At 49.5% G+C, this 13,669-nt stretch overlaps 1 protein-coding gene across 2 annotated transcripts in view; it reads left to right on the forward strand.

Moving 5' to 3' along the window:
- Window positions 1-13,669, forward strand: part of LOC117802710 (tetraspanin-14-like) — a 46,647-nt gene that overhangs the window by 16,106 nt on the left and 16,872 nt on the right. For both annotated transcript variants that reach the window (XM_034662790.1, XM_034662789.1), the window contains exon 2: window positions 10,281-10,378. In XM_034662790.1, coding sequence (XP_034518681.1) covers window positions 10,298-10,378 — 81 coding nt within the window. In that variant the 5' untranslated portion in view covers window positions 10,281-10,297. The remainder of the gene's footprint in view (window positions 1-10,280; window positions 10,379-13,669) is intronic.

Raw genomic sequence — 13,669 nt, forward strand, 5'->3', positions numbered from 1 at the left:
CGTGGGGGGACACAGCAGAAAGGTACCAGCTTTGAACCGGGAACAGGACCCTGACTCCAGCATGCAGGTGCCTTGATCTTGGACCTCCGGAATTGTGAGAAATAAATTTCCATTCTTTATAAGCCACCCAGTCTATGCTGCTTTGCTGTAGCAGCTGTAACGGACCAAAACAGAGCCCACTGATGATTCCTGACAGAAGATTCTTGATCGTTCTTTCTGTCATGGTTGCTGAACAGTGATATTTTGATTCCATTAATTCCTTCTACGTTTATCATTTGGCATTCTGCTGTAGAGAAGAGCTTTCTCTTCTCCATTTGTTTACTTATGCATGTATTTGTATATACGCGAGTGGACTCACGGATTCTTATTTTATTCAGTGAGTTAAAATCCATTACTATAATTGTTTAGTCTGATGCTCAGATTCTTCCAGATTTGGCCAGCGAGGGTCCCTTCAAGCTGACTGCTGTGAAGGACAGCTCTTAAAAATGTGAATTTCCAGGTCTGTCTCAGTCCTATTGAACTAGTCTCCATGGGCAGTTTGGAAAAGCCTCCTTGAGTGATTCTGATGTTCTTTGGAATTTGGGATCCTTTGGACCAGGCCCACCATTTTCCGGTGTGCACCTCATGGAGCCTCCCCTTTCCTCCCAGACACCTACTTGAGATGAGGGCCCTGCTCTGCCTGTCCTCATGCTGGGTTTCTGGGTCAGAGTTTCTTTGAACAAAAACTCCTGTAGCTTACAAAGTAATAAAAATAGTAAGTTTGAAAATCACTGGATTAGGTGACCTCCATTCCAGGCCCGACATTGTTCCCGCTGAGCCCTTGCCTCTCCGCTTCCCTCCTCTGACCCACTTCTGTCCCTCCCTCTGCTTCTTTCCCGGTGACAGCACTGAGGTAGACAAAGGTCTCTCCTCTTACCAGATCAACAAGGAGGCCCCTCGGCGCGCCTTAGACTCAGCAGGTTTTGGGTTGTGGGTTTTGGTGGTGGAAACTCCTAAAGCTATGTTTGCTAAGTTCAGGGTTTCATACAGGAAACAAGCACTTAGAACGCCAGGCCCACTGGGGAGCCTGCTGGGGCTCAGAGCTGGTAGCCTAGGCTTCCCTGGACCTCCACATGGAGGCCATCCCTTGCGCCTCCAGTCTCTGAACACTGGGAACCTCCCTCTTCCCACACCTGTGTGCCAGGGGCACAGTACTTGTGACCCCATGATAAGGGAGGATGGCCCACCCTCAGCTTTGTGTGGCTTATGGTGTCTTCCCCTGAGGAAGAGTCAGACTTCTGGATACCAATGAGTGGCTGCTGCCACCATGTCCAGATCGCACTGTTTCTGGCAGACCCTGGATGGGAGGAGTTGGGTCCTAAGGGGAAAGGGCTAGAATGGGACATAGATACTTCTGACGCTGAGCGTGACTCAGAGAGCAGTTGAGAGCCTGTGGATCTGAGCCCTTCCCCTCTCAGTGGGTGGCTGTGTCTTGGGGCTTAGGCTACCTCATTCCTACTGTGGCCTGCCTTTGTGACCCCCCTCTCTCATTGGAACCTCTTCCCTTCCATATTCACCTCTCCCTTCCTAGACTTGTCACCTTAGGCCTGCCTGTTTCTTTGGCCTGAGAATGTTCCCCAGCCCCCAGTAGGCTCTGAGAACTCCCTTCTTGGGTAGTAGGGATGTCCAGGGCTTAAGATGTGCTACGTGGAGGGGCAGCAGGGCCCCCAGCTCCCTTGGGAGTATGCCTACCTTTCCCTGGGATGGGCCTGTGACTGGGCCAGGTGCCAGTGCTGGGAGCCTTGAAAGCCACGTGGAAAGGTTGAGTCTTGGTGAATGGCTGACTGGAGAGTGAGTGGGAGAGGAGACAGCAAGGGTAACTTGGGGGGTTGGGGTTCTAGCTCAGCTTATGGGTGGATGGTGCTGTCCAGGTACAGCACAGTTGAGCTGGGATCTGTGCCTAAGGTTTCACAGGGCCCACATCTAGGTGTTGGCAGGGTTGCATTGCTTTCTGGATGCTCTGGGGACTACTTTCAAGCTCATGCTGGTTGTTGGCAGAATTCAGTTTCTGACTGTTGTAGGACTGAGGCCCTGCTTCCTTACTGACTGTCAGCCAGGGCCACGCATAGCTCCTGCTGCGTGCACGTGTCTTCCGTAGCTCAGATCCAGCACTGATGTACACGTCCTTCTCGTGCTGGGAACCTGACTGCTTCTGCCCTCAGCTGGTAGAAAGCTCTGCTTGTAAGGGCTCACAAAATTACATTGGACCCACTCTGATAATTTCATGATTTTAAGGTCAATGGATCAGTCACCTTGATTACGTCTGCAAGGTTTCTTTTGCCCTTTCTTTTATATGGTGCTACATTATGCTTCCTGGTTTTTCACTTTGTCCAGTAAAAAGATGACAGCTAAAAATATTTTGAAGTCTTCCTAGAGATCTGGGTAATTTGGTGGATTGAGTGGACACACCTCATTTTACTTTATTATAGAACCCCACAGAAGTTCAGATAGAGGGAATTTGTATTTTTATTTTTTTAAGATTTATTTGTTTACTTGAGAGAGGGAGAGAGCAGTGCAAGTGTGTGGGGTGAGGGGCAGAGGGAGAGGGAGAATCCTCAAGCAGACTCCCCACTGAGCACAGAGCCCGACATGGGGCTCAGTCCCAGGACCCTGAGATCACGACCTGAGCTGAAACCAAGAGTCGGCTGCTTAACCAACTGAGCCACGCAGGCGCCTCAAGATAAAAGGGAATTTTTAAAAAGGAATCGGTCTCCAAGGACAGGGGGAATGGGAGAAGAAACAACAACAAGAAAAAATTTGCCAGCCTGGAGTAGATGGATGAGTGACCCAGTTTAAAATGGAGAAGTTGGTGTCACTACATTGTTACTTTGGGGCTGAGAGGCAGGGGAGCATCTGAGGCGGCTAAATATAAGAATTATTGGAGAGTAGCTGATGTGGTTAGATACCTAGATTACTTTCCTTCCTCTGTGTTGCTTGGTGACACCCTCTCCCCTTTAGCTGGGCATTGGAGATTTATTCTGCAGAAGGAAAAACCTTCTCCAGAAGGGGAGACTCCAGGTATTCCTGGAGGTAAATATGGAGATCACATTCATCCCCAGCCTTCTACTTGCATTTGGCTTCGAGAACACTGACAGCCAGCCCCTTCCCTTCCAGGGAGGAGATTAAAAGAGACTTCACTGGGGGAACCTGACTGACCAAAGAGGAAAGCATTAATGATGCCAACAACTAGGATTTCCTAGCAAGTGGCAGTCAGATCAGCCTACACAGAAACTCACCCGCCACAGGACTCAGCGCTTCCAGCTAGTTTTTAGGCATTACCCTTCCTTATGAGGGTTATTTAATTATGAGGATGATCCAGGATTACTAACACCTGAAGAAGGTGCCTAATGTGAAAGGAAGCAAAACAAATAGAAAAAAATAAAGCAACTTGAGAGAAACATCCTATTTAGAAAGGAGAACATTTTGAAAAAACTTTAAACATTTTCTCAGAGATAAGGGAAATATCATATCTGTGAAGTAAGAATAGGATACTATAAAAAAAGAATATTTTGAAAACAAAATGATTGAAAGTTTAAAAACTAAGGGCAGGACAAAAGTATCAGAATGATTAGAAGGTAAAATTGAAGGAGTCTTCCAGGAAACAGATAAAAAAAAGATCAAGAGATGGATAATAGAGCAGAAGGATCAGGCAGGGTTCCCATATCCACTAATAGGAGTTGCAGAAAGAGAGAACAGAGAGCCATTCAAGTGGGACAAATGATCAAGAAAAAAAATTTCCTAGAAGGATATTGGTTTCCATATTGGAAAGGCTCATCAGATGTGGAGCCAAGTGGATGAAAATGAACCCAGACCAATGCCCTGAAATGTCGGTAGGCCTGAGAGAAAGGGATGATCCTACTGAGAGAAACCCGTCGAACACAGGTCAGGAGCCTGAGTGGTGTCATGGCTTCTCGGTACGCCGGAAGCTAGCAGATGGCAGAGTGGCGCCTTTGTCGTTCTCTGTGAAATTGAGTCCCCATTCTGTAGACAAACTTTGGTTCAAGAATGAGGGTAGTATAAAGATGTTTTCAGACATACAGGGTCCAAAAACTTTGCCTTTTGCGCAGAAGGGTTTCTCTACCAGGGATACCATAGACTCTCATGGGCTATTTCCCAAATTGAGGTAACGGGAATTCGGCACACCAGTCCAGATTGAACTCCGTAAGCTCCAGGAGAGTTTTCTTCTGGAAGAAGAAATGGACAACCGGCATTAAATCTGGGGTTGAATGTTGATAAATTTAAGGAAATTAAACAGAAAAATAAGAGAATGATTAATTCCAGAGAACAAAAAGTAGGAACAGTAATGGTGGTGTTATATGGCTCACTCTGATGGCTGAAGTGGTCATAATAATGTAAACTCTGAAAATCACTCCAGCCATTGCTGGAGCTTAACTGTAATTGGGGTGGAGATACAGGAAAGGAGAAGAGAAAGGGGCTTGGAGGGGAGGGGGAACAAGAGGTTTCTATGGGAGTAAAGAGAGTTACATCCTTGCCTTCTAGGGTAGGAAGTAGGTAGGTAATACCTAGAACTGAAAGGCTAGCAAGTATATTGTATATGGAAATTTCTAAGAGCTATTGTATGGGGTATAAATACCAAGATCAGCTAGAAGTTGAAAGGGCCCCCTGGAGAGGGGAGCCGTGGCCCAGGATCTGCTCTTTTTCTCAACACAAGTTTTACAGTAGTTGCTCCTTAGATAATGTGCAGGTGTGATTTTGAAAAAAAAAAAAAAATGGAGACAGCCAATCCAGAACGCATGGCACACGATAAGGGGAGGTATTGTGTGAGTATGTGGGCGCTGGCTTGATTTTGTTAGTGTGTTTCTTACTGTGGATTATGGTGAAAATGTGAAGACCAGTGTTTAGTGGTTTCTCATTGCCATTTCACTTCTCATACTTCTGAATTGTTCAAATATTTTACAGCTGAGCATGTGCTGCTTCTTTTTTTTAAATTAAAAATAAACAGGGAGCTGGGGCGCCTGGGTGGCTCAGTCAGTTAAGGGTCCAACTCTTGGTTTCAGCTCAGGTCTTGATCTCAGGGTTGTGGGATCCATCCCCCTCTTGGGCTCTGTGCTCAGCGGGGAGTCTGCTTGAGGATTCTGTCCCTCTGCCCTCGCCCCCACATTTTTTCTCCCTCTCTCAAATAAACAAAATCTTTAAATGCGCGCGCGCGCGCGCGCACACACACACACACACACGCGGAGAGGGAGAAGGAAGGACTCTTATAGGTTGAAATAATCCCAAAGTAGACAAGCCCTGTCTACAGTGCGGATAGAGGTCATCACACTGGGGGCCAGTAACCTCTGAGGTAGGCACACCCTTCCCCCCAGCAATGGCCAGTTTGCATCTCTAATGCAGAGGTGGTAATGGTAAGAACAACAGTGGAAATGTTTTCAGAGAATCACTTAGAAGTCCACCGCCCCATGCAACCGTTTCCATACTTTTATATTCCATTTTGGCCTTCAACCACATGTTTACAAATTGTTCCGTAATTGCAAACCATGATGTTCAGATTTCATACTTAATGCATATTCTTTTTCCTCTGTTGGTTTATTTTCTGGAGGCAAGTTCTTAGTCATGACTTTATTGGATTAAGGGTATGACTTTTTTTGGGGGGGAGGGGTTTGAATATCTGTAACCATATTGCTTACCCAGGGGTAGTCACAGTTTTACTCTGCTGCCAGCAACCGGGTATGAACTTGCTGCCGTCACCATGGGCTTGCCAGCAGTAGTGCTGATGATTTCGTTAAAAAGCATAACATAAAATCGTGTCTCTGGATTGTCTTTACGTTTCACGTCCAGTGATGTTGAACATTTTGCCATCTGTTAGTTATATCGTCTTTCTATGTCACATAATGTCCATATCCTTTGTCCTTGTGTCTAACACTGGAGTCTTTTGTTTCAAGTATGGATTTTTATATATTGTAGATTTTTACCTTTTGTCATAACTGCTGCAGCTGCGGAAAACATCATTTGTGTTTCTTTTTATGTTCATGTTACTTTTGATTGTGTGAGAATTTGAAAACTATCTGTTTCATATTGATATTTTTATACTTTGTATTTTTTTTCCTGTTGGCTCAAAAGTGAAGGAGATGTCCCTAAATGCTCTGTTGTGTTGTGTGTGTGCTTGCAACCTGAAATATTTCGATTTATTTTGGCTTATTAGTTAGCTCTCAGACTGCTAGCCAGCCCTCTCAACGCTATGACATGATTCTAACCTTCCCCCTTGTTTTGAGAAGCTGATGTTTTAACAGACAACATGCCTCCTATTTGCCGTGTAAATGCTTTCTTCTATTTTAATAAGTTCCGAAACTGAGACAGTTTGAGGACTTGGAATTAAATTTTCCTGATGATTGTTTTCTGTGTATTTCTACAGAATACGAAAGCTACAGAATAGCTTTTGGAGATCCTTCTCTGTTGCAGTGATAATTAGTACTTGTGAAAAGTTTAGCCGTCTTTTAGGATATTTTATTATTTTGTTAAAATAAGATTCTTTGTGTAAATATTTTAAGGTAGATGGTCTTGGTTGGGTTTTTTTTTCACTTTTTTAAAAGATTTTATTTTTTTAAAGATTATTTATTCATTTGAGAGAGAGACACAGCCAGTGAGAGAGGGAACACAAGCAGGGAGAGTGGGAGGGGAGCAGGGAGCCTGATGCGGGGCTGGAGCCCAGGGCCCTGGGATCACTCCCTGGGCTGAAGGCAAACGCTTAAAGACTAAGCCACCCAGGCACCCCTAAAAGATTTTATTTTCAAGTAATTTCTACACCCAGCATGGGGCTCGAACCTACAACCCCAAGATCAAGACTTGCCTGCCGTACTGACTGAGCTGGCAGGTGGCCCTGAATGGCCTTGGTTTTCCTTGAATTCATTCATTGGCAGAGAGCCAAGTTCTGCCTTCCTCTGATGTGACTGGGTTTAGCAAATAAGGTGAACTGTCAGGGACCCCGGTCACTTTGGAGTTGTTTCGGCTGAATGTTGAGTCAGATCGGGGTTCTAGTTTCAGCCCCAGTGCCTGTGTCCACTTCTTGGGGTTCTTTGCCAGTGTGGGTGACTGTCAGGTTGGCGGCTCAGGTGTGCTCATCGGTCCCTTTGCCTTCCCTGAGGCAGTCTCAGGAGCTCAGTGCTGGCTTTGTTTTCCTCCAGACGGTGGGCCCAAGGGCCCTGTGTTGGGGGTGTGGCTGGGGCTGGGGTCCAGACAAACCTTTGGTTACTTCCTTACCTCGTTAACCTCTTTCGTTTATACCTGGGATGCGCCCATGTGGAGACAGCTCTTTGGCGACACTGAAGTTCAAGGTCTGCTTCTGCGCCCCCCCGGCCAGCAGGGTAGAGAGCCGTGCAGGAGTGAGAGGCAACTTTTCCTCGCTGCTCCTCAGGCTCATGGAGGGGGGGGGCGGGGAAGTGGGCCAGCTCTCCCCACCTCATGATCAGTTGAGTGCCTTGTCTTCCCATGGGGAGGAATAAACAAGTGGGTGAAGAAAGACTGAACTGTTTCCCCTCAACAGTTTCCTCATTTGTGAGCTGGATGGGGAAATGGGGTCATTGGGACATCCCCGTCCCTAGGCCGCAGAGGGTTATCTTGGTTCAACAGAAATGGTGTGATGCCCGGTGCGAATGCCCTGGGTTGTGCATGGCAGGTGTATAGGGGACACGTCTGAGTGTGGTACACAATGTCATGGATGCTTAGGGTGTTTCTGGCCCTTCCCCGGTGTGCACCTGGCTAGTGTAGTTCCAAATGTCTGAGTTTCCAGGAAGTAAGGGCTGGGAGTGTCTGTCCTGGTTGTTGAGATTCTCTGGTGTGGGTTTGGACGCTGACGTCTGTGAAAGCAGTTTTACCTGGGTGGTCTTTGTGGGCTGAGGCCTTCAGGGCCACCTGAAAGAGGGTGCAACCTATGGTGAGGGAGGCCAGGTATCCTGCAGAGAATCCCCCCTCCAGAGCCTGTGTGCCCATGGAGTTCCTGTGGCCTTTCTGTGTTCCCCACGGTTAACCGGCCAGAACTGAGGAACAGGGATCTCCAGGTTGAGAGTCCCCCCATCACCTCAGGGTAATCATTTCCCAAAGGCCCCAAGCAGGGGGCAGGGACAAGGTTGCCAGTACTATGGAAAACAGACAGACATGTGCTAATTAGCTGGTTTCTTTGTGGAGGAAGAAGGGAGTCTGGCTTTGTTTACTGCTTCAAAGCCTTTGAGAGAGAGCTTTACCATGGTTAGGTTAAATGATGCCCAAGGAGTACTCTCTAGGACTCCTAAACTTTTGGGGTACTGGGCCTGAGCAGCCTTCCCCAGTCTCTGGGGTCCAATTCCACGGAGGGTGTGGCCATCCACCTTCCAGGCTTCTCTAGGAACCGTGAAGGAGAGGAGGCTGTGTCTGACGATTCTAAGGAGAAGGATTGTCTTGTCCATAAAAAGGAACAGGGTTTCTACCATTTAGAACATTCTCCCACCTTCTAGGGCATTTCTGGCCAAGTTGACGGTTCTCTGTGATAAACTTACCTGAGTTTTAGGTTAAAAAAAGTTTTTTTCTACATTCATGAAGCCAGTCACCTGTAGTTGGAGAAAAACCCAGTGCTTTGGGGTTCTTGGCATGTGTGGAACACAAATGGGTGAATGTTGGTTCCCTTGGTTGCCTACTGCGAGCCATTCCGACCGTAGCCCTGATCTGTATGCTGGGCTGCAGCTCGCAGGGTCCTTCGACCTTTGCAGGAGCCCCTGAGGGGCCACAGCCTGTGGTTCGTAGGCTGATACCTGGTACGTTAGGCATGTCAGAGTCACTGGGGAATTTGTCAAAAATGCAGATTCTGGGCCTCAACCCACACCTACTCCTCAGAACCTGCAGAGGGGAGAACCCTGAGGTCTATCTGTATTTGGAATGAGTCGTTGGGTGCTGCCAGCTGGGTCCCTCCACACCAGTGACGCGAGGGCTCAGTTTCAGTTGGAGAGGGCAGGAACTGGCCCAGGAGCAGGTCATGTTGCCGAAGGAAGGAGCTCTGCTCCCCGCAGCCAGCCGGCGTGGCCCAGGCTGTGTTCAGGCCTCCTGGGTGTCCTGTGTCCAGTGGGGTCCCTCGGGACCTGGGATTGCATTCACACTCCCTTCTCGGAGGGGACTTTTGTGGAAGCGCTGTGCTGATGGTGGGGCCGGGGGCTGCTGGGTCGCTGTCCCCTTCCTGGCTGGGTTTTGAGGCCAAATGACGGGCCGGACTGTCCCATCCCTCTCAGAGGAAGGAGGTGAGCAAATGGCGGCGTCCAGGCTGCTGCGCCTGTTGATGCTGCCCCGTGACCGGGACATTGAGCGGTCACAGCACCCATTTCCAGAGGGCTGTGGTTTGTCTGTCCCTGCTTGGCATCACTTTCTCCGGACATTACAAGCCTGTGGCCAGGCCACGGAGGCCGCTCCCAGGAAGGGATTTTGCAGTAGCCGCTCCTTGGCAAGGCGGCTGCCCCTGGTTTCGTCCTGGCAGTTGTGGTTTGTCTCCTCATTGCCTGAGTAGCCTTGTCTGTTTTTGCCTCAGCCCTGTGATGATTTGCCCCTCTCCTCAGCCCCCGGAAGTGGGAGGTGAACGGGGGGCCGGGGGTGAGCATTCCTCTGGGAGCCCTAGGTCCTGCCCGCCCCCCCCCCGTGGGTCAGCTGGAGGCCCCCACCTCTGTCCCTGCCACTGAGCCACTGCTTTGACAGCAGAGCGTTCTGGAGGAGTTTAGGGCCCACCAGGATTGCTATCGGATTCAAAAAGGAAAGTAGTAGGGGCGCCTGGGTGGCTCAGTCGGTTAAGCATCCGCCTTCAGCTCAGGTCATGATCCCCGGGTCCTGGGATCGAGCCCCTCATTGGGCTCCCTGCTTCTTCCCCTCCCTCTGACTGCCACTCCCCCTCCCTCTGACTGCCACTCCCCCTCCCTCTGACTGCCACTCCCCCTGCTTCTGCTTGCTTTCTCTCGTGCTCTCTGTCCCTCTCTCTCTCTCTCAAATAAATAAAATCTTAAAAAAATAAATAAAAATTGGTATCCTCTATTCTTTCAAAAATTCTATTCTTCTTTTGGTGGCTTTTGGAGAGTTGTTAACATGATTCTTGCCCAGTCTGTAGCTGGCACTGATAGTAAAGCAATGCCTGGACTCGTGCAGGAACACGGAAACAGTTTGGAGATTTCTGGAGTCCGTATGAACCTCACCTTTGCCCTTTCTTGGGGAGCAGGTTTGGGGGAGATGTTTTGCCACTGACCCTGTCATCTCATTACTGCCATGTCTGTCCACAGGTCCCGCTTCTCAGAAGATGCACTATTATAGATACTCTAACGCCGAGGTCAGCTGCTGGTACAAGTACCTCCTTTTTAGCTACAACATTGTCTTCTGGGTGAGTCACCGAGAGCGGCCTCGGTCCCTCGCTTCGTCCTTTATTCAGTAGATCATGATTCTTTCCGAACTGTTGATTGGCCAGCCCCCCTGTGAGGCTCTGGAGGGGAAGGTGGGCAGGGCTAAGAGCCTGACCTGGCAGAACCAAAGACAAGTTAATTATAACACAGGCTGTTAAGTACTGTGACGGGGATGGCCTGGGTGATCGAACCCCAGGTTAATGGGCCCCTACCCCAGCCTTGGAGGTTTGGGAACGCTCGGAGCTCTGGCCCACATGCGCGTCTGTTTTCCCCCTTCCCTGCCCTGGGGGTGCTCCCAACGAAACCTTGGCAGCAGGGTGCTTTGTGCGCTCTTGACTGCGGGCCAGACCCTCTTCTGCACTCTGGGAGCTAAGAGTGGGCAAGAGCAATAAAGCCCTGTTCCTTCTAGTGCTTGTGTTTAACCAGTAATGACATTAGCCTCCTGAGCAACAGAGCAGGGAGGGAGAAGCTCCTTGGCTAGGGAGGTCGGGGAAGGGCATTCCAAGGAAGTTAACTTAAGGGCTGAGACCAGAGTGCCAGTGAAGAGGCCAGCCAGTGGGGGTCTGGGAAGAAAGCTGCAGGCTGGAAGAGTGGCATTTGCAAAGGCCCTGAGGCAGGAATGCACTTGGCATGTGCAGGGGACAAAGAGAAGGCCATGTGGCTGGAGCTTAGTGAGTACAGGGGGAGGGGACAGAAGTGAGGACAGAGACATGAAGGAACCCGGTCATGTAGGACCTTACAATGCTCAGTAAGTAGGTAGGATTATTTTCTACTTCTTTTAGTAACTCTTGGTATAGGTTACAAGTTGGATCTGATTTTGGAATGATTCTGCAGAGTGAAGGGATGGGTGGTGGTACCATGTTCTGAGAGAGAGTTTGGGGACAGAAGTGTTAGAATGGTCTCTTGGCCACATGGAGATGTTTGTTTCGTGGCTCTGTGACCATCCTGGAGATGAAAGTCTTGGCCACATCAGAGAAAGGAGGGGCGGCTAGATGATATCATGGAGGGAGGATGTTGACTGAGAAGAGGAGAGGTGTGACTGTGGAGTCAGGGGACTAGAGGTGACCTTGAAGAGGAAAGTCCTCTCCAGAGCTGGCTGTGAGTGGGTGGGATGAGGGGAGGCCAGGAGATTCTGTATCGTAGAAGCCTTCCAGGTAGAGAGGACAGTCAGCTGTGCCACAGGGGGGTGACACAGGAGGAGGACAGAAAATTGGCATTGGCTCTGACAAGGTGGAGGTTGTTGGTGACCCTGACCAGAGCTGCTGTGTGCACTGGGGGGGATGGGCTTACACCTGGAGCTGGCTGAGGAGCCAATGGGAGGTGACGCAGTGGAGACTGTGACTCATGACAGTTCTTTCAAGGACTCTTGCCTTAACGATGATCAGAAAACTCAGGCTCTGGCTGGAGATGGTTAGGGCATTAGGGAAGGTGGCAGAGCACATGTGTGTCACCAGTGGGCTCAGTCCAGGGAGAAGCAGACACTGAGTCCATGCAGGTGGGTGAGGGGACGTGATCGTGCACCTTCAGCAAGCGTTGCTTGTCAGCTTCTGCTTCGGGGGGCACTTGGAAAAAGAGGGACAGGGTGGTCGGCCATCATGCCACATTTTGCTTCTCCTGTGGGTGTTGGCATGTCCTGTTTGGACAACTCTTGCAAACAAGGCAGATTTACTAAGACTTCTAGTTTTTACCCTTGATTTTATAGCATCATCTCCTGATGATTTATCTCAAAGTTTTGGGGGGTTTCTGTCCTGGAGAAACAGGGTGGGATTCAGTGGCTTGGCCGTTCACCCCACGTCTTTTTCTGTGCCCGGACAACCTGTTACCAGCAACTTCATCATTTCCCTTGAAGGCCATACAGGACAGTTGGTGTGGTTCCTATGGGCTTCTCCTAATGGGAGGCCTGCCTATGTCTCATCCAGCAGCCTGTGGCTTCCTGGACTGGCCCTGCTCCCTCCCTGGCCTCACCTGGAGGCCCCGCCCACCGGCCAGGTGTCTGGTGGAGGGCCCCCTGGCCTTGGCAGGCAGTCTCACACTTTGGACGCTTGGACACTCAGCTGATTCCTTGTTTTCTCCCACCCCCAAGCTGTGCTTGCTTGGTCTTGTGCCTTGTCCTCTGAAGGTCACCCTGAATTTTGTAGCGAGAGCAAATTTCCCGCTGCTGTGGCTGTGGGCCCGCTAATCTCCATTTCTTCACATTCTTTTCAGAACAGATTCTTTGTTCTCGGGAAGCTCTACCAACTTGCCCAATAATAACTCCTCGGCAGCACCAGATTCGAACAGTGGAGTTCCTGAACCCGGAATCATAGGAAGTCTGTTTGATTAATGGGTGCTGCCGAGTTCTTGGCATTCTGCGGGATTGACAAGTGTGTGGGGTTGAGAGTCTCTTTCTCAGTTTGTGGGCTCTGGGGCCGAAAAGGAAGGGAGAAAAAGGAACACTCAGGAAAACGAGGCACAAGAGAGCTTGGTTGGGAAAATGACCCAGACGCCTCCCTGCTGGGTCCCTGGCAGTGACCACTCTCTTCATCTGCTCAGGAGCTCAAGGGCAGGGTGCGGTCTGAGAAGTGGGGCGCAGAGCTCTCCGGGAAGCGCATGGGGGTGCAGTGGGAGGCATGCACCCAGGGCCAGGGCTGGACTCCCCCCCAACGCTGAGTGATCCTGAGGAGTCTTCGTGTTTTCATCGTGAAATGTTGATGTCACAGGCCTGCCACCTGCCCCCCAGGGTCGCTGGAAACATACACAGTCGTATGCCAAGCCTCACTTCGTCAGAGAAGTTTTCTTTCTGAAATGGAAGAAATAACCAAAATCAAACAATCTAACAGTCCCCGATGTTCCCATCACCTCTCTTCAATATTTTTCACTGTTTAATTTACATCCCCCCTGCACTCCCCCCCCCCCGGTTATTTTGAGGCAAAGCATAGATAATTGTTTTGCACAGAGAGTTTTTGTATTTGTTTTGTTTTGACCAATGAACAATGAACAGAGGGACAGCGTTGCGGCTTTGCTGGCAGACCTGGGCTCAGCAGGCTAGCTCAGATACCCAGAAGGCGACCTGTCGTCCCTTTGACCAGTGCTAGGAGCTAGAACAAACACAAGGCTTTATTAAGCACTTTGCCCCATTCAGAATTATTTGCACACTGACATACTTTATAGCCAACACCTGTACACTCTAACAGGGCTTTTAAAGCTCTGTCCCTCCAGTTTGGGGCTGAGGGTTTTTCCAAGAGACTGTTAATATTCGCTTGGGGTGACAAATGGGGATGCAGTTGATGTCT

This window comes from Ailuropoda melanoleuca, chromosome 6, assembly GCF_002007445.2.
Source record: "Ailuropoda melanoleuca isolate Jingjing chromosome 6, ASM200744v2, whole genome shotgun sequence".
Lineage (NCBI taxonomy): Eukaryota > Metazoa > Chordata > Mammalia > Carnivora > Ursidae > Ailuropoda > Ailuropoda melanoleuca.